At 36.6% G+C, this 22538-nt stretch overlaps 8 protein-coding genes across 8 annotated transcripts; 3 read left to right on the top strand and 5 right to left on the bottom strand.

Annotated features, from left to right (window-relative positions):
* Window positions 1–4077: 4077 nt before the first annotated feature.
* Window positions 4078–4332, bottom strand: MONOS_17532 (uncharacterized protein; the record flags this gene model as incomplete). The annotated part of the gene is made up of 1 exon (XM_067870461.1): window positions 4078–4332. The coding sequence occupies one exon, from the start codon at window positions 4330–4332 to the stop codon at window positions 4078–4080; it is 255 nt and encodes an 84-aa protein (XP_067728297.1).
* A 1888-nt stretch (window positions 4333–6220) lies between these two features.
* MONOS_17531 (uncharacterized protein) lies at window positions 6221–7443 on the bottom strand (the record flags this gene model as incomplete). The annotated part of the gene is made up of 3 exons (XM_067870460.1): window positions 6221–7039; window positions 7135–7274; window positions 7374–7443. The coding sequence occupies 3 exons, from the start codon at window positions 7441–7443 to the stop codon at window positions 6221–6223; spliced, it is 1029 nt and encodes a 342-aa protein (XP_067728296.1).
* Window positions 7444–14518: 7075 nt separating this feature from the next.
* MONOS_17530 (uncharacterized protein) lies at window positions 14519–15480 on the top strand (the record flags this gene model as incomplete). Its single annotated transcript, XM_067870459.1, has 3 exons — window positions 14519–14567; window positions 14848–15143; window positions 15286–15480. The coding sequence occupies 3 exons, from the start codon at window positions 14519–14521 to the stop codon at window positions 15478–15480; spliced, it is 540 nt and encodes a 179-aa protein (XP_067728295.1).
* Window positions 15481–16512: 1032 nt separating this feature from the next.
* On the top strand, window positions 16513–16857 carry MONOS_17529 (uncharacterized protein; the record flags this gene model as incomplete). Its single annotated transcript, XM_067870457.1, has 1 exon — window positions 16513–16857. The coding sequence occupies one exon, from the start codon at window positions 16513–16515 to the stop codon at window positions 16855–16857; it is 345 nt and encodes a 114-aa protein (XP_067728294.1).
* A 326-nt stretch (window positions 16858–17183) lies between these two features.
* Window positions 17184–17387, bottom strand: MONOS_17528 (uncharacterized protein; the record flags this gene model as incomplete). Its single annotated transcript, XM_067870456.1, has 1 exon — window positions 17184–17387. The coding sequence occupies one exon, from the start codon at window positions 17385–17387 to the stop codon at window positions 17184–17186; it is 204 nt and encodes a 67-aa protein (XP_067728293.1).
* A 244-nt stretch (window positions 17388–17631) lies between these two features.
* Window positions 17632–17985, bottom strand: MONOS_17527 (uncharacterized protein; the record flags this gene model as incomplete). Its single annotated transcript, XM_067870455.1, has 1 exon — window positions 17632–17985. The coding sequence occupies one exon, from the start codon at window positions 17983–17985 to the stop codon at window positions 17632–17634; it is 354 nt and encodes a 117-aa protein (XP_067728292.1).
* Window positions 17986–18235: 250 nt separating this feature from the next.
* Window positions 18236–18695, top strand: MONOS_17526 (uncharacterized protein; the record flags this gene model as incomplete). The annotated part of the gene is made up of 2 exons (XM_067870454.1): window positions 18236–18240; window positions 18386–18695. The coding sequence occupies 2 exons, from the start codon at window positions 18236–18238 to the stop codon at window positions 18693–18695; spliced, it is 315 nt and encodes a 104-aa protein (XP_067728291.1).
* A 2408-nt stretch (window positions 18696–21103) lies between these two features.
* On the bottom strand, window positions 21104–22415 carry MONOS_14168 (putative Equilibrative Nucleoside Transporter (ENT) Family Protein; the record flags this gene model as incomplete). Its single annotated transcript, XM_067866947.1, has 3 exons — window positions 21104–21361; window positions 21463–21576; window positions 21639–22415. 3 exons carry the CDS (start codon window positions 22413–22415, stop codon window positions 21104–21106), a joined length of 1149 nt encoding a protein of 382 aa, XP_067728290.1.
* Window positions 22416–22538: the final 123 nt, after the last annotated feature.

The following is a 22538-nucleotide window of genomic DNA, read 5'->3' as shown; positions in this document are numbered from 1 at the left end:
TTTCAAATTTTGAAAAAAATATAAAAATTTTATTGGAAAACATCGATAATTCAATAAACGCAACAAAACATTTTTTTAATCATTAATATAACATGATAACAATAATAACTATATGAAATCAATAATTTTTATATTATAATAAGTTTTATGATGTTATTGGAAAGAAATTTATATATAAATATTGAAGATCTTAAAACTTTCGTTAAAAACAATCGATATTCAATAATAAACATTGAAAAAGAGAATAGAAACTCAAGATATTTATCAAATATACAACAATTTGTCGTTGATATTTGCTTGGAAATAAATAATACTTCAAAGAAGTTATTTAAATAGATTGATCAAAGTTATTTTTAAAAATTGCAAAGTTAGAATCAAAAAAATTAAAAAGAAATAAGAAAAATTTCACTTTTTTCACTAAAAGCTCACAACTATTATGAATACATCTTTTTCATCATCTGTTTTCTTTTAAGCATTGCCTAAGTTGTTTGATGAACATTCCATTCAACTATTTTTGAATATTCTTCTTTGCGCTATTTCTTCCTCTTCGAAAATCACTTTGAAAGCTGGACAGATATGTGAATAAGTTTGCTTGAATTCTTCTGCAGTCTTGCTTAATTCAGTTTCGACCTTGAATGAGGATGTTAGAGTAACTTTTGAAAGTGGAGATGATGGTTTTCAGGCTGATAACAATCAGCTCTTGGAGGCTGGTGCCATGAGAGTTCGAAACACTGTGCAAAATTGCGAGCACAGCGTTTTCACAGATCAAGTGCACTGGGAGCAGCAGCGTGGTGGAGTGCAGCGAGTGTATGATTGGTGGAGGGGAGAAGGGGGAGCTAAGACGGGGATGCATAAAGATCGCAGCGATGCATGAGAGGCTAGCGAGACCAGGCACAGACCCATGGATTGAGCAGCTGGGTGTTCTTGGGGAGGCAGACGCTATTTGACAGTTTTCCCTCGAGAGCGTGGTGTTTGCCATCGATGAGCTCAGCGAATTCGTGCTGGACACAGCCGCCGACCTCCCTCTCCATTCTCAACCTCCACTTCGCATCCTTTCCTTCACCCCCATCGCCTCCCACTCCTCCCACCGACCCCAACCTCGATGTCGACCTCCTCCCCTTCATCACATTCTTCCGCGTCCACCAGATATTCGTCGACCAAGACACCGGCTCCTCTGCCCGCCAGGTCAGCTACCTGCTTGCCTCCTGCGATTCCATCTTCACAACTGTGTTGCACATCTGCCGCTCAATTGAAAACTTCCTCTGGATCTGCCCACTCTTCCCTCTTCTCTCTCTCTCGACGGATCCATCGCTGTGTTCTCCACCCTCTTTTCCGCAGCCAACAAGTCTCTCCACCTCATCTTTTCGCTCATTTGTTCTTGCCGAGGCACCCTTTTCCTCTCCAACATATCTGTCCATTCCCTTCCCCCTCACCTGCCCTGCTCATCATGCTCTCACCACTTCCTCCCTCTTCCTCTCTCGACAACCTTTCCACCCTCAGTGCCGACAGCCTCTGCTCCTGCTTGGCGATGGCATCAGCAACTTTGTTGAGCATCTCATCACCACGGATCTCTTCATCGGAGGTTTCAGCGTTGTTATTCTAATCTCACTGTGTTAAATCATTCATAAAGTTCCTTCAGTGTGATGTGTTCCATCTTCACCACCATCTCGCTCAACAAGCTCTGTTGGAGTGTGCATGCCGACAACTTCCAGCTCACCGGCAAAAGGCATTCCATTTGTATATTTTTCCATACAACCAACTGCAATCTCATCTGCTTGATATGTCAGAGCACTCAATATCGCCTCGTTCAAATGAGGAGGTGGCGGCATCTTTCAGGCGCATCTTGGTGGCTCCTCAACTGTTAATTCACTCTGCGCTGCATAAAGAATCATCTCTCCTCTGCCTTTCGTATCGATGCTTTCAGGCTTTCGTGTTAAGGAAGAAACAGATGAAATGACACTCCTCGAAATCTGTCATTCCTTGCTCTGAGAGAAAGAAAGATAAGAAGGGGATATGGGGGAATTGAAGAAGGGGAAGAAGGAAAAAGATGATGAAGATGAATCGAGTTGCGAAGATATAATAAGATGATGGGGAAGAGAAAGTGGAAAAAGGGAATACGAAGAGAGGAAGAGGAATGAAAAGAAGAAGAAGAAGAAGAAGGAGGAGGGGAGGAGGGAAAAAAAAGGAAAAGAAGGAAAAGGAAGGAAAGGTTGGAGGAGGTGCATAGGGGAGTATGGAAGAAGTAGTTGAGAAGAGAGCAGAGGCATTGAATTGAGCTTGAGCGGAAAGAGGAGGAGGAGGAGGAATATTCAGAGGAGGTTGAAGAAAAGCATCATCAGCTGCATTTGTTGTGTGTGCATTCACATTCTGTTCTTTAATACTTTCTGTTGAAGAATATGAAGAAGAAGATGATGACGACGAAAGAGAAGATGAAGGCAACGATTGTGAGTTAATTTCAACATCATTTGCTTCTATGTTTGTATTGAGCTTATTTATGGATTTATCATCCTCTTCTTCTTTTCTTTCTCTATCCTTCCTCTCTTTTCCTTCTCCATCTTTTCTCTTTCTTTCCTTCTTCCTTTTCTCCTTTTCTCTCATCCTCCTTGCCCAGATCTCATCCTCTCTGTCTTCCAGTGCCTTCATTCCTTTCTCAGCAAACCTCAGCTCCTGCGGATATTTCAGTATGCGAGCCAAAATCCCCTCTTCTCCGTCGCACACAAGCTTCTCTATGTCCCATCCATCAACAGGCAGCAGCAACACACTGTCTTCCATCGTGCTTCTGCCCGCAAGTCTCAGCACAGCAGACCCAGTGGTGGAGAAGAGAAGGAAGTGTGAAATGGAGCGAGCACTGTATTTCTTGAAGAACAGAAGAAGAAGAGGGATGAAGAAAACGAAGAAGAAGAATATATAACTAAGTCTGAATATGGAGACGACGTCGAATAGTCAGTCGAATTTATATTGAAGAAGATGGAAATACTTTTCTATCTGGTTTCGAAGAGGCATTTAGATGAGAAGTGATAATACCATTTGGCTGATTTTCTGCATCATCTTCGTTTTCCTCATGTGTCGTTTCAGGAGAGCTGTGAGTTGTTGCAATTTTGGCTTCATTTTCGCTTTTCTTTTCTTTTTCATTTCCATTCTCAGTTTTCTTTTTGGAAGAAATAGAATAAGAGAGCAGATTTGAAGATGGAGAAGAAATCAATGAAGATGCAGAGGAAAAGGAAGAAGCAATGGAAGAAGATAACATCAAAGAAAAGGTGATAGAGACGAGTTCCGCTTCTGACTTGCTGCTGTCTTCCTCTTCTGCCTTTTAATTTCAGCTGCATTTTGCGAGTGTTGAGCGTGGATGCGCAATTGAGATCGGTTTGAGTGTGCGATAGCTGTGCTTCTTGTGTCTGTGCAAGTGGCTGGAGAGGATGACAAAATTGTTTGATAACAGATGTATTTTGAGAGGCTGATGAAGAAGATGAAATAGAAGAAGTTGAAGAAGAAGGTGATGATAATGATGCAGTTGGAACAGCTGTTGAGGAAGGAGATAAGGTTGTTGTTGACGAGCTGGATTTTGAATGGGACGAATTTAAGGAATGAGAGTGTGAGTGAGGCTTTGAAGAAGAAGAAGAAGAAGATGATGATGATGATGATAAAATCACTGAAGACGTATCACAAGCACGTCTGCTTTTCTTCGAAGCAGACTTCGATGCTTCTGACGAGCTGCCATATAGCACTCTCAGCTCGCTTTTCCTTCTCTCTTCGTTCTCTTCGTCCTCCACAGAAAATAGTCCATCTCCTCTTTAGCACCTTCTCATTGAGTTCGTATTGCCCACCTCTGCTTATCTTCATTGCGAAATAAAACCCAAGTAGTCTTTGTGTTCCACTAATTTTCCTGACAGCAGCCATTCTTCGCAGGAAGGAATAACAAGAGATGTTCTGCCTTGATCAAATAACTCCAAATGCATCATTCTATCGACTTTGCTTTTGGAAATGCCATCTTTCTCTGTCTATAAAGAACCCTCGTGCTCAACTCTATTTCCTCTTTCTCTTTCTCTCTCAATTGGCGACGTCAATTTCCCTTCTATGTTATCTCCGCTGAACAAAATTTCGTTCTTCTCTCTCATCCTCCATCTTTTTGCAGTTCTCATTGTCTTCATCTCCTTCTTTTTCTTCTCTCTCTTCCACTTTCTCTCTTCCATCTGCTAACTCGCAAGCATCTTCTTGCTCATCTCCACCTCCATCCTCTTCACGTTCATCTCCCATCTCCATCTTCGGCGTTCTCACAAGCTTCACAAAGACTTCTTCATGCACCAACCAAATGGACGCATAACGCCGCACCATCTGTTTTTCTGCTCGCAATTCTGAGACTAGCATATTCATTGGCGTCACCGCTGGCCAAAATAAACCATGTTTTAATGTTATCTGTATCTGAATCAGAGAAAAAATAATAAAAAATCATGCAAGGATCTTGAAATTATAATTATTAAGTTCAAAATTTAAAAAAAAAAGAAGATTGAATTAAATAGATTGAACAAAATAACCTTTCTAATTTTCCATTCTACCTCTCTTGCTTCTCATTCCTTTATCTTACCTCCATCTTTTGTTCTCGTTCGGTTTCCTTTCTCTGCAGTTCTGTTTCTGCAAAACAAATCTCCCTTGTCCTGCATAAAACATGAGCATTCTTTTACATTTCTTGCTCTTCCGCTGCTGTCTCCAGTCGACAAACAATTGAATTCCCCGTCTCATTGAATTAGCAACAATGCGCTGTAAAAGCATTTCATAAATAAAAAAATGCCACTGCTTCAATAATTATTGCAACTCGCCAAGAAGATGAATGAATGCATGATATTTCATTCTTCTTGTTGGCGCACGAGCAGCAGAGTGAACTCAATCAGCGCCAGAAAACATGTTCGGTTGAAAGCAGAATCTGATAAAATTCTCCATTTTTTATAAAAACCATTTCTCATAAAAGCCGCAACGCAAGATAAATACAGGCCAACAGTTTAAGAATCAGATATTACTGACAAATAAACATAAAATATAAAGATTTTGAATATATTATGACATATTTTTAAAAAAGTGGTAAATAAAAAATATATTTGAGAAATAATAGCATTACTACAAACATTAAAAAAAGAAAGTATTAGCAAACTGGTAAAAAGTTGGAAAAGTTAGTGGTTTTAAAAATGAAAGAAACAAAACTCCAGCTTTAATCAGAACCATATCTTTTTGAATTTTTGAATATTTATTAAAAAAAAACAAATATCAGAAAAATTTTGATTTTTTGTTTAATAGTTATGTATGTGATAAGAGTTAGAAAAATGTTTTTCTGAATTTTAAAAACTTGTATTCATGGAAAAAACTTCTGTTTTCCGCTTCAAACAATGAAGATGACAGAAGGATCAGAATCTCGATGCCACTTTTTTTGTTCAAAATGGTTTATTTCATCGATTTAACTTCATATATTACTAAAAACTGCTTTTTGAAATCTGCATTTTCGCCCTTTAGCGCGTAATTTTTTGATCTTTTTGCCCTCGAAAAATTAAAATATAGGGTCGGATCCTTTTTTCATTCAAAATTGACAATGTTGAGTATAGTCGAATTTTTAAAATTTGTGATTTAAAAATCGTATAAGGACAGGTATCATATAAATTTTCTGAAAATAAATTTTATTTGTTTTTTAACAGCAATGTTAATGTTATTGATGTTTTCATATTTTTCATTTTTTATTTTTATTTTAAATTATGATATGTTTTTGTAATTTTGAAGGATTTGTCATTTCAGAAGAAATTCATTATTCAAATAAAAAATATTTCATTCATTATAAATGATTTCTTGAGAAAACTGTTAAAAATCAAACTGAAAACATCAAGAGAGGAAGTGAGAAAATTGAAAAAGAAAAATTCGAAAGTAAAAATCGCAAGGAAAAAAAGTAAAAATTAAAGCAAAAATAGACAAAGAACAAAATCATTCAATCATTTGGTTTATTCTATAAAAACAAATTGCACCATTCCATCCTTCATTTGCCATTGCTTTCCAATATGCTTCATTGAAATGGGAATTCACCTGAGATATAACTCCATCATTGCACTCCAGTAGACTAAGCTCCCCAGTCGATTCATCTCTTCCATCAACAACAACTGCTATAAAATGACCAATAGGCATAGGTTTCATCGAATGAAGGACATATCCAATGAAATTGTAATCAATCCTCGGAAAGAAAGAAAACTCATGTTTCAGTTGATTTGTTGCATGTGACGTCACCACCATCGATTTCGGGTGGATCCACTTCCATGAAATGTGATAGTTTTGGGCGGTTGCATAACAGGGAGTTTTCCTTTGAGCTATGATAAATTGCAAGGATTTTTGGGAACCTGTCAATTTGTGTCCAATACAAAAATGAAGTCTTGCACCCACAATAAGCATCAATACACGGTTCCTCAGTTGATAACTGATCGGTTACAGACAATGACAAATTCAACCCCTTCACAATCGATGGATGCATGATGGTGAAATAAAACGAAGGATTTTGGTTATGAACACGAACATGAGAACACTTCGCACACAGTTTGAATGAAGATTGCTTCACTGTGAAGTCTTTCTTGATATTGCACCCCTCCAAAAATGCATCGTTCAGAATTGCTTCATATGCTGTTGTGATCCCTAATGGATCAGATTTGCTCCCACCATGTTTTTGCACAAAATTCATAAATGCTGGAGTTCCCCACACTTTGCTTGTCACAGTTCTCCCTCTGATTGCACTGAAAAGTCTTCGGAAAATATACACTCCTCCACGTCTTTTTTTGATATCACATTGCACTCCAAACGATGCCAGACATTGACAAATAGAAGCTAAAGCACATGATGATCCAAAATTTATCAACTCCCTCCCACAATTCACCAACACCTGAACATATGAACGTGATTCTTTTGGTAAAGGATGAGCTGGAAATAGAAACGAAGGAGGAAATTGAAAAAAGCTACTCATTTGTGGAACTGTCGAAAGAACAGAATAAGGATTTCCTAATGCTTCCATTGAAGACTGTTGCTTCAAAGCAACAAACAAAAAAATAAACAAATAATTATTGATTTGCCTGTCAAATTGAATCAGGCAATTTTTGAAAAAAAAATAAAAAACCAAACCTCTATTTCCATTTTCATTCCTCCTCTTTTAATATCTGAACATTTTTTATCTTTGCTCATTTTTAAACATTCATCGCTCTCCGTTTCTTCATCGTCGCTTTCTTCTTCTTCAGACATTTGATCAACCGCTTCATCTTCGTCTGAAGATATTACACTGTAACTTGATGAAGAAGATTGCTTCCGAAAAATTGATTGAATTGAATTCTCTTCCTTTTTATCCTTCAAACATTCACCCAAACAGTTGATCTTGTAATTGAAATCTTGTATCAGTTCTTGCTGAGAAAACCACTCAGTCAGACACAGCAGCATTTTTTCTTGGATATACGGGTTCGATTCATTGAACGGGAGCTTCAATTTTTGGACAAACTTATGTAATGGTGCTTTTTTATAAACAAATAATAAAAAAATAAAAACATAATAAATATTAAAATAAAAAATTATTAATTACAAAAAACAAAGAAAATAAAGGAAAAACAAAAAGCAAACATCCATAATTTTTCATCAGATTATTCATTAGCGAGTTTCCGGGGATCGATTTGATAAAAAAATTCGAAGGGGACTTTATTTGCATGATCAACTGACATATTTCTGAAAAGTTCGATAGCATATCCACATCGTTCATTATGCTTTGCTTTCTCATGCTTGTGTGCGCACGGGAAAATCGAGAACCAGACAACCTCCCACTTGACATTATGAATTTCCTTTTATTGGGTTTCATCAGATTTTCACTAAAAATTTCAATTTGAAATATTTAATTCACATTTATAATAAAAAAATTATAAACTCTCTGGCTTTGGAAAAAATCCAAAATCCTTTCATTCATCGAGAAAAAAATAAATTCAATTTTTCTGTTTGAAAATTAAAAACAATGACGATCACAAAATGACAATATTATCATGTGTCTGATTTATGCCGGAAATGATAAATAACGACATATGTACTTTATTTATTGGAAAAAACTGTTTTCTGCTCCTTGCACTTTCCCCTTTAGCACTTTTTTTGATCTTTTTGACTCCTTCGAATTTTGAATTATGGATCTGATTCTTTTTCATTGAAGAACAATATTATATATATTTTTAAGAACTTTATATATGAGAATGATATTTTTCATAAGACAAGTTCATTTATGTGATGAATTTTTCAATAAACCTTCAATTTAAGAATTCTTTAATTTTTCCAATTTTTTTCTGATAAGAAATTTTTAAAATTTTTTTCTATAATTCAAATCACGTTAAAAAAATTTTTTAACAATTTTGGAAATAGTCAAATAATGAAAAAATAACAATACATATTTTTTTAAATAAAAAAAAATTATTTTAGAATAATTGTGATTTTCCATAAGAAAATATTTATTAGAGAAAAATGTCCATTTCAAAACGCGAATCGACATTAAATTCTCGTTGCAATGTTCTATGGCAAGAAATAAAGAGAATCGGCGGAAATGACGTGGATTCGTTGCTTGCCTATTTGTTTTACACCTACAGGCAATCATCTTCAGTAATTGATGATTTACTGAAGTCTTTGAATGGTTTGGTTTTTATTTTTTTGTATTGTGTGTTATAAATAATATTATTACTCTCTGTTATTTTTTTCTTTTGATTTGTTAATTATTTATTTTTTTGAAACAGAATATCACATAAAGTTGCTGGAAGACCTGTCTGTGGTGTACAACAACGCTCCGTTGCACACTCAGACAACAATGCTACAAGCGCTTTCCCGCAACACATCATTATCCGATTTACAGGACTATGGATATGATGTCACAGAGGGAAAATTTATTTACGCGAAGCAAACGCTGAAGAAGAATCAAGGTTTTATCATTCCGCCACAAAACCTCACCTTCCGTCTTGCAAAAGTGGTTTGTATTTATTTTAATTTTTTTGAATAATTTTCTCTGTTTATTATAGGCTTAAATGAACAGGAATGGGAAAAGGGCAATAACTGGATGTTGGCTCATTCAACTGAAGCCTCAACTTCGCTTCAGTCAGCAAAGAAAAAGCAGCGAGCTGAGCCAGATTACGCCAGATTTATTGACGAAGCAGCTTGGGATGAAGAAATTATTACAGAAAATTCTTCTACAAATAAAAAACAATCTTCTTCTTCTTCAACATCATCTCAACTCAATAAAAATTCAAAAACCATTTCAGAAAAAAATTCTCCTTCTTCAAATTCTTCTTCTTCTCAAGCTGTTGATGCTCCAATCAACACTCCAATAAGGAGAGAAAGGGGTCAACAAAAACCAAAATAAAAATTCATATCACAAGCGTCATTCTTCTCCATCTCCAATACCAATTCACAAAATATTCAAATCAAAAACTTCTTCTTCACAAATTTCAATTACAAAAAATTGAAAGAAAAATAAATACTTCATCATTTCAAAATGATAATGTGTTTGTAAGTGAGCAATTAGTAGATTATGCCACTTCACCCACATTAATTCCACCTCAAGCATTTCAAAATCTCTTTTCTTCATTTTCAAAAGAGAATGACACTTCAATACTTCAACAACAAAGCATTCAATCTTCAAATAATGAAATATCTATTCAAAATAATTCTTCAAAAATATTTCAAAAAAGAATGCAAAAGAAAATTCAATAAAAATCATTCTCATTCTCAATCTTTCTCAAATTCATTAAATTCTTCAAATAAATCATCACAAATAGCAAAAGGATTGCCTAACTTAGGCAACACATGCTATTTGGCTTCTCTTCTTCAATGTTTCTCTTCAATAACTATTCAAAAACCATCTTTATTCAAAAACAAACATTTTTGAAGAACACATCTTCGCGTGTTGTAAGTGTTTGTCATCAATTGGCTAAAGATGGAACGGCAGTGCGTTCATGGGTCCCATCTCTTATTGACAAATGGGAAAATTTCTGCAACTATGGAAGCAGACAGCAGCAAAAACGCGGCTGAGGGCATTTGACAATCTTCACCAACTTCTTCAAAAAGATGAGTTGATAAATAAGGACACCTTCAATCCTGTTTTAATCACTCATTTCAAATGCCAAAAATGCCAACAAATCACATCACATTTCAATGAATTTTGTAGCAATATTGTTATCAATTCTTCATCAACGCAACATGGATTATCTTCTCTCTTTGCAACTGAAGTTTTGGAAGGAAAGAATAGTGTCTATTGTGATGCATGCAAGGAAAAATGCTGTGCTGCGAGATGGGAGGAAATGGCTGCATTTCCAGAGGTGCTAGCCCTCTGTCATGAATGTACTGATTCTGCTAGTTCAGCACCTTCGAGAACATTACTAATGGAAACAGACAGAGTCAATCAACGCACGTTTTGCAAAGGGTTTTCTTCTAAAGATATTCAACATCTTCAAAAAGATAATCAAGAAACCATCATATATCATTTTCTGGACAAATACTATTCAAACGTCTGGATCAACAAAACGGACATTACATCGCAATTGTGAAAAGAAAAAGTGGAATCAATAGTTTTTGGAGTATTTGCAATGATGAAAGTGTTTCTGAATTCGATAGTGACAAATGGAGTTCTTCATGGAATAATCTTCACTCACAAGGTTTCACTCCTTCCCTTTCATTTTACACAAAAGAAAAAACAAAACCAACACTATCTACTATTCAATTTGGTGGTTCTTCTTCTTCTTCAGAAACATCAAATTTAAACACTTTAAATAACATTTCATCATCATCATCATCATCATCATCCTCATCCTCATTCATCACTCCACTTCATCCAACAACTTCCATTCCACAACTACCATCATCAATTCCATCTTCTTATGGATTGGAAGCTTTGAAAGAAAAAAGAAAGAAAATGGGCATCTTTTCTCCCAATGAGAAAAGATTAATCTTCAAGCCCAAGACAAAATTATGGAGTGAGTTCACAGAAGAAACAAACATCAAAGTTTCTCTGTCACATTTCTACAAACTCACTACCAACTTTTCCAAAGCGAAAAGACGTACAGATCTTTGTGGAATGTGCGAGAAACTCAACTATCTCGAAAACAAACTGAAGTCTTCACAAAATAAAAATGGACTTTCTTCTGCCGAATTTCATACACTCAAACTTCTTCGACAACATCGTCTTGTTGCAGAAATGCAACGAAAACATTATCAATCAACTGTTGATAATCTGAAAGAGGGAGAAGCAGTCTTCGTCTTCGACTTCAAAGAGAAGTGGAAACTCCCTATCAGAAAAAATCAACTTCAACAGGAATTCTTCAATTATCAACAAGTTTCTCAATTCACAATCATCTCTCTTCAAAAAATTAATAATCAACAAATAAAACGAACATTCGACTTCTTCTCCGACTGTCTCTCAAATGATCACAGATTTGTTATTGAGTGTCTGGAATCTGTGATCAAAAGACACTTCTTCGCAGACACTCACACTTTTAAGTTCTTCTGCGATTCAGGTCCACACAACCGTAATCGCTTCCTTCTTCACTTCATCCTTTCAAAACAATCAAAACTTCTTAAAAGAAAAACACTCAACTCAACTTCTTCGCTGAGCATCATGGAAAAAATATCTGTGATAGTGAATTTGGTGCGTTAGTGAATGCAATCGACAACAATCTTTCGACTGAACACATCACCACACTTCATGATTTGATCAACTTCTTCGAAAACAATATGAACACTTCGACATCAGCTTCTTCAACTTCACAATCAAACATTTTCTCAACATCATCATCGAACTCTTCACCATCTTCAACATCTGTCAATAACTTTGAGCATGAGAGGTACTTTGAAGAATATGTACCATCTCAGCAAATTTCATGGCCATCTCTGTCAGTCCCTCACATGAAGGACTACTTGTATTTTGAGCGCAAAGGCTCATTTGTCTCTGCTTCAGCTGTTGGATATCTTCCTCAACGCTCTCTGGTTGCCCTCGAATCTTCAACGATGAAAGAAAAAGTTCAAAGATCAAGAAAGTCATTTCACTCTGATATCACATCATCTAACTCTTCTCTTCTTTCTCAATCTTCTCAAGATCTTCTTTCAAGGAGATTTGAGCTTCTTCTTGACTCTTCTTCTTTTAATGAATCTCAAAATTGTTCTTTTGGTGTCCCCTATTAAGAAACTAGTTGTTGTGCATGCTTAGCTGGCACTTTATCGGAAGGGTGCTGGACGTGACTGTTCGTATTAGATATTGCAGCCTTCGGGCTGCAATATCCGGACCTGGATACGACGAACAGCCTCCCAGGTGCACAACAGTTAGAATCCGATTGTTTTCTTTTGGTTATTGTCCCTGATATGTCCCTATTTATTTCTTGGTTATTGTCCCGCTTATACATGTATATATCGAGATTCATTAATAGATAGAGTTGTGAAGGAATTCATTGATCTTTGAGTGAGATTTTTGGAAGGGAGAGTTGTTGAGAGTGTGAAATGTTGTTTTATCATTGTGTCTGTCTTTTTTCTTTGTTGGATTTGATCTTTTTGAGTCAAAGAGAGAGAAATATCAGAAAGGGGTGAGTGGATGGAAAACAGAGGGAAAATAGACAAGTTAGTTTTTGAACTTTTTATATAAGTATTCTTTTTGTTTGGAATTGTCTTTGATACCATGAATTTGTTGAAATAGTGCTATTTCTTCTTATATTTTTCATTGTTCAAAATTGTTGATATTTAGTTGATATTTGGTGATTGTTTTATGATTATGTGACAGAATTGTGTTTTTTTGAAAGTTATTGAATTTGATTAGAAAATTTCTAACTGTTTTCAATTTTTAAATGATTAATATCATGAAGTACTTTTTGTTTTTTATGTCATTTTGATTGGTGGATGATTGTTATTTTTTGACGTATTTTTTTCATTTCACTCATTTTTCTACGATTTTCAGAAAAACTCAATAACATAAAATAAACACATTTTTGTAACGATCACTCATCTAATCATTCAGAAATGCATGAAAAATGAAAAATATGACTCATACACATCAACATTTTTGAATGAAAAAAAGGATCCGACCCTATATTTTAATTTTTCGAGGGCAAAAAGATCAAAAAATTACGCGCTAAAGGGCGAAAATTGCAGATTTCAAAAAGCAGTTTTTAGTAATATATGAAGTTAAATCGATGAAATAAACCATTTTGAACAAAAAAAGTGGCATCGAGATTCTGATCCTTCTGTCATCTTCATTGTTTGAAGCGGAAAACAGAAGTTTTTCCATGAATACAAGTTTTTAAAATTCAGAAAAACATTTTTCTAACTCTTATCACATACATAACTATTAAACAAAAATCAAAATTTTTCTGATACTTGTTTTTTTTTAATAAATATTCAAAAATTCAAAAAGATATGGTTCTGATTAAAGCTGGAGTTTTGTTTCTTTCATTTTTTTAAAACCACTAACTTTTCCAACTTTTTACCAGTTTGCTAATACTTTTTATAATTTAGTTTTTATTGTAATATTACAATTTTTTCATTATATTGGAAAACTGCTCTGTTTGCTTCCTTTTCAAAGAAAAGGAACTTTTCTTGTCTGTCAAATAGCAAATCTTCACGTTGGAGAGCATTGCGATGAGAATAGAACATATTATTATATAGCCATTGGGGAACAAATGAAGTTATGTAAGATTCCTGATTTTTATTTGGTGCATGAGATTAAAACAAATTCAAATGATGTTTTATTGAATGTCGATATAAGGATAGAATTCTGTGAAGGACAAAATCTGCACAAAGTTTTATAGAATTTGGAATATAAGGCAGTGGGAGCAGTTTTTTGGCAAAAAAAAAAGTGGCTTGCAATATCAAGGGAAGGATATTTATTACAAAAAGGCAACAATTCATTGGAAAAAGGAGAATTTCAAGATGTCAATTATATTAATAAGGTTTTCCTGTTTCTCGGACTGTGCCAGGCAGACGTGGAAGGCTGCGAAATTCTATTTCTGATTCCGCTTTTGCTTCAAAAGAGTGTAGAACAGCCAACGACGAGACATCCAATTATCAAATATTTGTTGGCAGTCGAACAACATTCTGCCCAACTGCAACTGGATTTTACTGCTGAAAGAACTTGTAATTGTTGCAAACAGCAAACTTTGCATTGACAATTTGGTGTTTCTGTTTGTGTAGCACACATATGGCTATCAAGCACATCTTCTGCTGCAATTCCTCCTCCTCTTCTTCTTTCCGGATATCTGCATCTTCTCTGTTGTTTGCCCATCTCTTCAATTGCAGTTTCGAGCTGCACTGCCTGGCGAATGAGATGCCTCCATTCTTTACATTTGAGGCTGCTGCATGGAATCAGAGCACGTTCAGCATGTTTCTCTTCTGTCATCGCTCCTCATTCATCCTTCCTTCTCTCTTCCTTCTCACATTTTTCCCCTCATTGATTGCATGTTCTTCCACTTTGTATTGTGACAGCTTGCCTCGAAGCAGCTGCTTTCTTTTCATTTTGTGAATGTATTCACAAGCAGATATTTGTTGCAGCTCATTGGGAAGAGTGAGAAGTGTGAATGAGAGAGAGAGAGAGGAGGAGGAGGAGGGGGGGGGGGGGGAGAATGAAGGAAGGAAGTTGATCAGGGAGGTTGTCTTGGGATTTAATGATTGTGACTCAACCGAATAGAAAGAGGAAGCGAAGAAAGAAAATTGAATCGATGATGATTAATTTGTTTCAATTCAAAACGTCGGATCTGAAGAATTCAAAGGCATGAATTAATATATTTTCAATAATTTTTTTAGTATTTTCTTTTGATTTTATTGTGAAATTATGCATCTTCTTTTTTTTAGTCATTATCGAAGCCCGACGAATAGAAACATTTGCGCACACTTCTGCCTCTTCTTCGACTTCTTCGTTTGTGTTTTCTACAGGGATAGTCATTGGGACAGACGACACAGCACAGCTAAAGGCACTACCACAGGAAGATATACCGACTGATGTTGGGCTGCAGGCATGCGGGACTGAGCCGCGGAGTGTGTACTCGTGTCTGGTTGTGAAGCATGTGTTCCAGCCGCTGTCGATGCAACTGAATGCGCCAGCAGGAATAATGATATCTTCGTTTGTTGCAGTGGTGCTGATGGGGCGCGTGTGTGGAGAGGCGCTGCACCCTGCAGCATCTGGTCAATTACATTGCACCACGATCTTTTGAGCGCATGTGGCAGCAGAGCATCTGGAGGCTGTGAAGTACATAATATTGTCTGCTCTATTTTTTTGTGAATGTGATGTAGTTACCGAATGTTGTGCTGCCATGTGTTTTGTTAGCGCTGGCAGCGTATTTCGTGGCGGTGACGTGTGTCAACTCGCTCTATGAGATGCTGATGAAGTTCAGGGGAATTCTGTCGATTGCGCTTCCACTACTGAAAAGAGCATATTGTGGAGATGATGATAAAGAAGATGGAAGAGAGATGAAAATGAGGCAATAGAATGACTGATTGAAATGAAGATTCCAAAGAAGAACGAGAAGAAGAGATGTTGTAACATCAAAGAACGGAAGAGCACTGGAAATGGAGCAATTGCAGAAGAGGAGGAGCGGAGTACAAATGTAATCGTATTGTATTGTCTGTTTGAATGAAATTTTTGAACGAAGTGGAAGCAGAGGCCTCACCGAAGTATCATGTGGAAAGCAGGTAGCTGTGTGAGGAGTGGGTTGTACAGAGCGAAGAGACAGAAGCGCTGATGGAAGAGGGGTTTTGGAGTAGGCGTGCGTACAGAGAGAAGGGAAGTGATGGAAATCAAGATGGAGATAAGATGAAGAAGGGGGAGAGAAAGAGGAAGGAGAGAGAAGGTGAAAGCGAAGAGGAATTATTAATGTTATCTTCCATTTCCTCTGATACAACACATTTTTATTGTGCACATCACAATTAATCGGATATTTCATCTTCTTCTTCGTTGACTTGTTATTCTTCTCATTCTTCTGATGATACAGCAGTTTTCACGTCATTGAGCAGTGGAAGAAAAAGTTAATGGAGCAATTAAAAACATTTGCATCCTGTTGTCATCTGGCCAACCGTTGCTGCGATTAGGAGAAAGATCAGAAAGGAGCAGGACAGCCAAAATATATTTTCAAAGAGACAGACAGTTGTGCAGACACCAGCAAAGGCAGTTTTTGCAAGAGGAATGGAATGCATTCAGACAGCTGTGCAGGCAGAGAGAGAAGGCATGCAAGAACGCAACGCGATTTGAAAAGAGAAGCACAACCATCCTTTCTTTCTGATGCATTTCCTGAACTGTCTCTTGAGAATGCTTTATTCTCTTCCTCTTTGTCCTCTTCCTCTTCTTCTTCTTTTCCCACTTCTTCATCACATTCTTCTTCTTCTTTGACGTGTCCTCTCTCTTAACATTGGATCAGATCCGCAACATTCGAATGTGAGCAAGATTTTCAATCAATAACTGAATAATCCATACAAAAATTATCTCATTTGGTTAGGCTATCTTCAACAACATCATCGCTATCAATGCATTCTGCAGCTTCGCTGAATGTGCATTTGAACTGTTTTCCTCTTCCCCAGAGGCGCATTCCGCTCTGCTTCAGCACTTCGTACGGCTTCCGCGCTCCGGCTGTGCTGAACAGGGTGAATGAAGCAAATGGGCATCGAATGAGAAATGGCGGTGGAAGAGGGAAGGAGCTTCAAGGCACATTGCGTTCATCAGCTCGCTTTATGACACCTCCAAGAAGCGAAGAGAAAGCACTGCATGTTCAAATGGAAGAGACAAAAAAAGAGATATTCAAAAGCAAGTTGAGCGAAGAGCAGAGGAAAGGGAATCACGTGAAGAACCGAAGCAAAGATGAAGACAAATAAGAAAGACGAGTTTTGCACATCGCAAATTGACGCTTTCGAAACAAGACTTGCGCAGATCGCAACAGAAAGGAAGAGGAGGGATTGGGGAAGAGAAGAAGGAAGCGATGATGGATGAACATCAGCAGACATTTTACTCGTTCGGCAGCACACTCTCATCTTCCCACTGTTCACTCAAAACGTCACAGCCTCTGAGAAATTTGCTGCTCCTTTTTTTTCCGCTTGCCACACACAATTGTCTGCCTCTTCTGTCTTGTTGGAACTCCGCTGTATCTCTTCAAGCCTTCATCTCCTTCCACAGACCCCTCTTCTCTCACACAGAATTCCCTCTACAAATCTTGCACAAGCGCTGCCTCTTTATCAAACATGTCTTCTTCCTCTCTTTCTTCTTCTATTTCATCCTTCTCGCTGCCTCCGCTTGTGACTGTGCCGATCCCTCGTGCGATTCTCGGGAAGAGCAGATTGGGTAATGCAGGTGTGTTTGCAAGCAGCAGCGTGTCAGCGACGAGGGATGTGTTTGAGCCACAGAGCATCTTTCTGAACTATGGAGCGTATGTGGCTGGCTAGGGGATTTTGGTGGGTGGGGAGAAGGAGGAGAAAGAGGAGAAGGGAAAGAAGATGGATTTGGCAGAGATATTATAAAGACTCATAAAGAAAGGGGCTCAAAAGAAAAAATAGAATGGGATCAGAGGAAGAATAAGCCCGTGTCGATTGAAACCACGCTTTTCTCAGCTTTTCAGCTAGAAATCAAAAATCCAAGAAGTATTCAGCAGCAACTTATCGAAACGCGATCACTTTCTCAACGTTTGCATCTACTAACAAATCATCTTCATTCACTTCTTCTTCTTTTCCCATTTCATCACCATCATCACCACTACCTTCTTCTTCTTCTTCTTCTTCTTCCTTTTCTCTTTTCCCAGCCAACCTGCCATCCATCAAGCACAGCTTAGGGCGTTCGTTCAAAGTGAAGCAATAGAATGTGATTAATCTATGTGCCAGTGTCGTTTGCAGCGCTTTTCTGTCGATGGATGTTCCACCTTCGCTGCGCTGTGCGTTTTCTATTGAACAGTTAATGGTCTGCGGCTTCGACGACATCCACAGGCTGAGGGGACTAAACGCAATGACCCACATAGCGAACCAGAATTGTATGGAAATTTTGAATTTTTCTATAAAATAAAATATATTTGATTAATTGATTCATTTATATTTGTTAATCTGGACTTTGCTTTTCATATATTTATCTTAATCACAATTTTTTGTTCACTCTCAAATGATGAATAGTTATGATTGTGGAATAATATCTATGATTTTTCAATTGTCTTGCTAAGTGAATAAAGGTTATTGGCTGAATGACGCTGTTGCAAAGCAATTGATCAGTTTCATGAGGTTTGCCAGAAACTATAAATTGAAATTTCATTTCACAAAATTTTCTTTCTTTCTTTTCGAATTCTTTTTCTTTCTTCCTTTTTACACCCACTTTTTCGCTCGTTCGTTTCATTATTCACAAATACACAAATATATTCACATCCAGTTTCCACTGGTACCCCCTTGTCTCTTCTTCTCTTCGTGTAACCAACAAGTTCATCACCAACGGTGCTGTGTTCCACTCTGTGTTCCTGCGCAAAGGCATTCTCCAGCTCATCCTCCGCTTGCTGTACTCACCATGCACTGAATACATCGACAAGGCCTCTTCTATTCTTCTCTCGCTGACCACCAAGTCGTTCAAGCTGTTTGCCAATTCACTCGACAAGGCGCTGTTTAACGAGCTTGTCGAGCTGATGTTCTCGCCACAGGCAATTGTGCGGAACAACAGCGTCGGAAATCATAGAGGCGCTTGCTGAAGGAAGAGGGCTGGATGAAGAAGAAGAAGGAGAAGAGAAACGAGAAGGATAATGAAGCGAACAATGAACCAACAGTTACGATGGAAGAGCTGCTGCGTTGTTTGCTGAGCTGAGGTGTTGGGTCGAATCTTGCAGGATTACCGGCTTCACCAACAACGACTGACATAGCGAAAATAATGACTGCTTGTGCTTTGCTTAATCTGTATGCACCTGTTGGGAAAAAGAAGAACAGGAGAAAATACGGAGGAGGATGATGATGATGAGGATGAAGAAAAGGAGAGTGTAACGAAAGAGATGAAAAAAGAAGAAGAAGATTGGTGTTCATGTCCGTCTTCTCCTCGCACACAAGGTCATTCGCCCACTTTGTATCGACTGCGTTCTTTCCTGTGCTCACCTTTGCTGCATATTCCATCGATTGCCTCAGTACCAATTCAATTGCCATACCGGTCCCACCATTACATGCTCCACCCACTGCCTGAAGAACGCACACAGCTTCTCCACCTCAGTAGAATGCAGCGCAAAACAGCCACGTCACAACATATTCCAGCGAGCACAGCAGAGCAGTTATTTCTGTGCTACCAAACGCTCTCCTCAATCTTCAGTATAACTTTCTTTTTTCAGAATCGTATTTGAAAGAGGGAATAATCAATTCCTCAACCATTTGCTCCTTCTCCTTCATTCCCTTCCTCTTCTTCTTTTCCCAAGCTGCAACTTATTCCACAATCTGAATTTTTGCTGATTGATAACGCCACAGACTAGCCAATTAAATACATATTATGAACGATCCAGGAAGCTTCGATGAAGCGCTGCTAAACGACTCTGAGAGCGAGCATGGGAGAGAGCAGTGGGATCAGAAGGGAAAGGGAAAAGTATTCAGAACGTGTCAAACTCCACAAGGGAGGGAAGAACTAAGCATGCCAGTGTTTAATTGCTGCTGATGCTGAGAGCCGAAGGAAGAGAAAGAGAAGATAGAAGGTTTGGAAGAAGAGCGGAAGGCCATCAATTTTGATCATCAAAGCGAGTAGCTTGTTTAGTGAAAGATATCGTTGCCATAGGGAGAGATGAGAGCGATGATGGAGAGAGAGTGAAATGAGGAGGAAGCAAAAACGAAAGAAAAGGATGATCAAGAGAAAGAGGAAGATGATGATGAAAAAGGGAAAGAAATGGCATAAACAAAAAACGAATGATGGCTCAGGCGAATTCAATGTTGATTTCTTCACAAAGCAACAAGAGCAGGAACTTAGGAAAAGCACGAAGTTAACGAAGGGAGAATTTTAAAATGTCGAGTTGAAATGATAGGAAACCATGTAGTGAATCGAGAAAAAAATAAAACCTGTATTTTTAAATAAAGAATAAAAAGAGAAGTGAAGGACAGAGTCAATTATTTTTATTAACTGTAGTTTCCTGAATAATACAATCTTCGTTTGCAGAATCTGTTGAGCAGATCAGCAGATATAGAAATTTTTTGAAGAGATTTCAGCTAGATTGATGAAAAGCACATTTCTTTTTCCACAGAAAAATAAAAATTCACAAATTTGTTGCATTTTTTTAAGTTCTTTAAATATTTTTTCCTTTTATTAGCTTTGTTTAACAGGTTAAGAATATTTTTTTGTCTTTTTGATGAGTTTTGTTGGTTTAACTTATTTATTTTTTGTTAATTTTTATTAAACTTGATCAAAAATCGTTTTTCGTAAAAAATGTTAAATAGGTATGTTTTTTTGGTCTTATAAATAAAACAAATATATATTACAGAAATTAAAGTTAAATACTTGCAAAAAATCATTTTTAACTTCTTGATCAAAAAATACCACAATATATTTTATTTTTTCGATTTTTGATCTTTTTTTATGATATCAAAAAAAATCACCCAAATAAATGTTTTTGCTCAAATAAAAATGACGATTTCTTCAATGAGTTTTTTCATTTATTGGTGTTCTTTTGTTGATATTCAAGGGTTATTTTCGAATCGAATATTTTGAAACAAATAATATGCTTTCTAAAATAATCACCCATATGATATCAAAAATTATGACCCATTAACATTTTGCTTCCATATTGTTATGAATTGGATCTAAATAAACAATGGAGTGATGAAAAATAAGAGCAGCCAAATGTTTAATGCACTTTATTATGATTCGCACTTGTTTTTTTTTTTTTTTTTTTTTTTTTTTTTTTTTTTTTTGCGTATTGATAGAAAGTTTTCATTGCAAAGACGAAAAAATCATAAATGGCAAAATTTTCAAAAAAAGTTTTTTTTTAAAAAAAAACAATCTTGGTTCATCAATGTCACATTTTAATCTTTGGAAAAATATATGATATTAGTGTTTATGGGCAATAATTTCTTTTTTGAAACACATGTTTCTCAAAATTTCAAAGCAAAAATTGAAGTGGAAAATACAATTTTCTTATTATCTCTTATCAATTAAATAACTTACTAACATTGAAGCCAGACAACCAATGAAAAAGCCAATGTTAAAACACAGTGACATAAATGTTCCACATATTGCTTTTTCTGTATCATCAGTAAGATCAGAACCTGCTTGCGACATGATAACAGTACTATGATAACCATTAGTTATAGAGAAGCATGAGATAACGATGACAACAAGCCATGTTTGCTGAAAAGCTGGAACAAATACACACAAAAAAAGGAAAAGCACAATAATCTATGTTATTTAGATTACAAATAACAAACGATCATGTAGAGATTCAAATTTACGAATGGAATATTATTTCATTAAAATCAAAAAATTCAAAATTAACAAACGGATCTTGCAGCAGATATAATGTTCATCACTTTGCAGGATTTATATAGCGGACGGAGGTTTGTAAAAAACCGAATGGCAAAATCCCAGAATGTATGTATATTCAACTTCAGATACTAAAAAATTGCAAAATATTTCCAAAATAGGTTTTACTTTTCGAATAAACGAAATTTCAAACTCTCCACAATGACTGCAAAAAAGGTCCCTCGAATTGCCCTTTTTGTGATGGAACGGCAAGAAAAATCGATGGAAAAGCAAGAAGAGACCAAAAGAAAAGGTCAAAGATTGCAAAACCCCACCAAAATTTCTTTTTCGCAACTGGAATGATTTGCTTTATAAATGCTTTCACTTGCTCAAATACCGACTTTGACCCTTCTTTCTCATCAGAATTAATAGAGCCTTTCGCAATTTGAGAAGCATTTGCTTCTTCGAGAATTAATGGCTGATTTTCATTTAATTTTTTCGTAGAATTACTTGATTTTTGAATAACCCACTTTGAATATGGAATAACCTTCAGTAAAAGTGTTGCTATCAAAGCCAGAACATTTATAACTGCTGCAAAGCAAAAGAATATCATTCCAACTGTATCGGTATTATCGCCAGGAATCGAAACATGGAGAATAAGTGGAACAATACTGATCAATCCCACGATTCCTTGACCCAGCATTATTCCTTGAGTATGATGTGATGAAAAAACACTTCCAAGTCCAAACCCTCCTGCATTAATTAGTCCAGTGCAACCACCACAAATTATGCATATGACAAATATAAGCCATTGAGCAGCTGCAGTGCCAGAAAGGAAAGTTCCGATAATTGGGAGAACTCCCATCATGATTGCATTTATAATTATTGGGATACAAATAACCAAGAAATAATTGAGGCGAGCGCTAAGTGCTGTTGCTAAAAACATAACAGGTACACATCCAACATTGTATGCCACTGTATAAAGAGACATATTTGCGCTTGCAGGAAGACGTTTTAAAAAATAATCAGCCTAATATTGAAAAAAAAACAGCGTTTAACTCTTATACTAAACTCGAACATTATTATGTTTTTGGTAAGTGGACAAACAGCGCTA

The sequence above is a fragment of the Monocercomonoides exilis genome (genome assembly GCF_001643675.1).
Source record: "Monocercomonoides exilis strain PA203 chromosome Unknown scaffold20-1493094, whole genome shotgun sequence".
Classification (NCBI taxonomy): Eukaryota; Preaxostyla; order Oxymonadida; family Polymastigidae; genus Monocercomonoides; species Monocercomonoides exilis.
The sequence above is the reverse complement of the archived record's forward strand: the minus strand, read 5'-3'. Positions and strand labels throughout refer to the sequence as shown.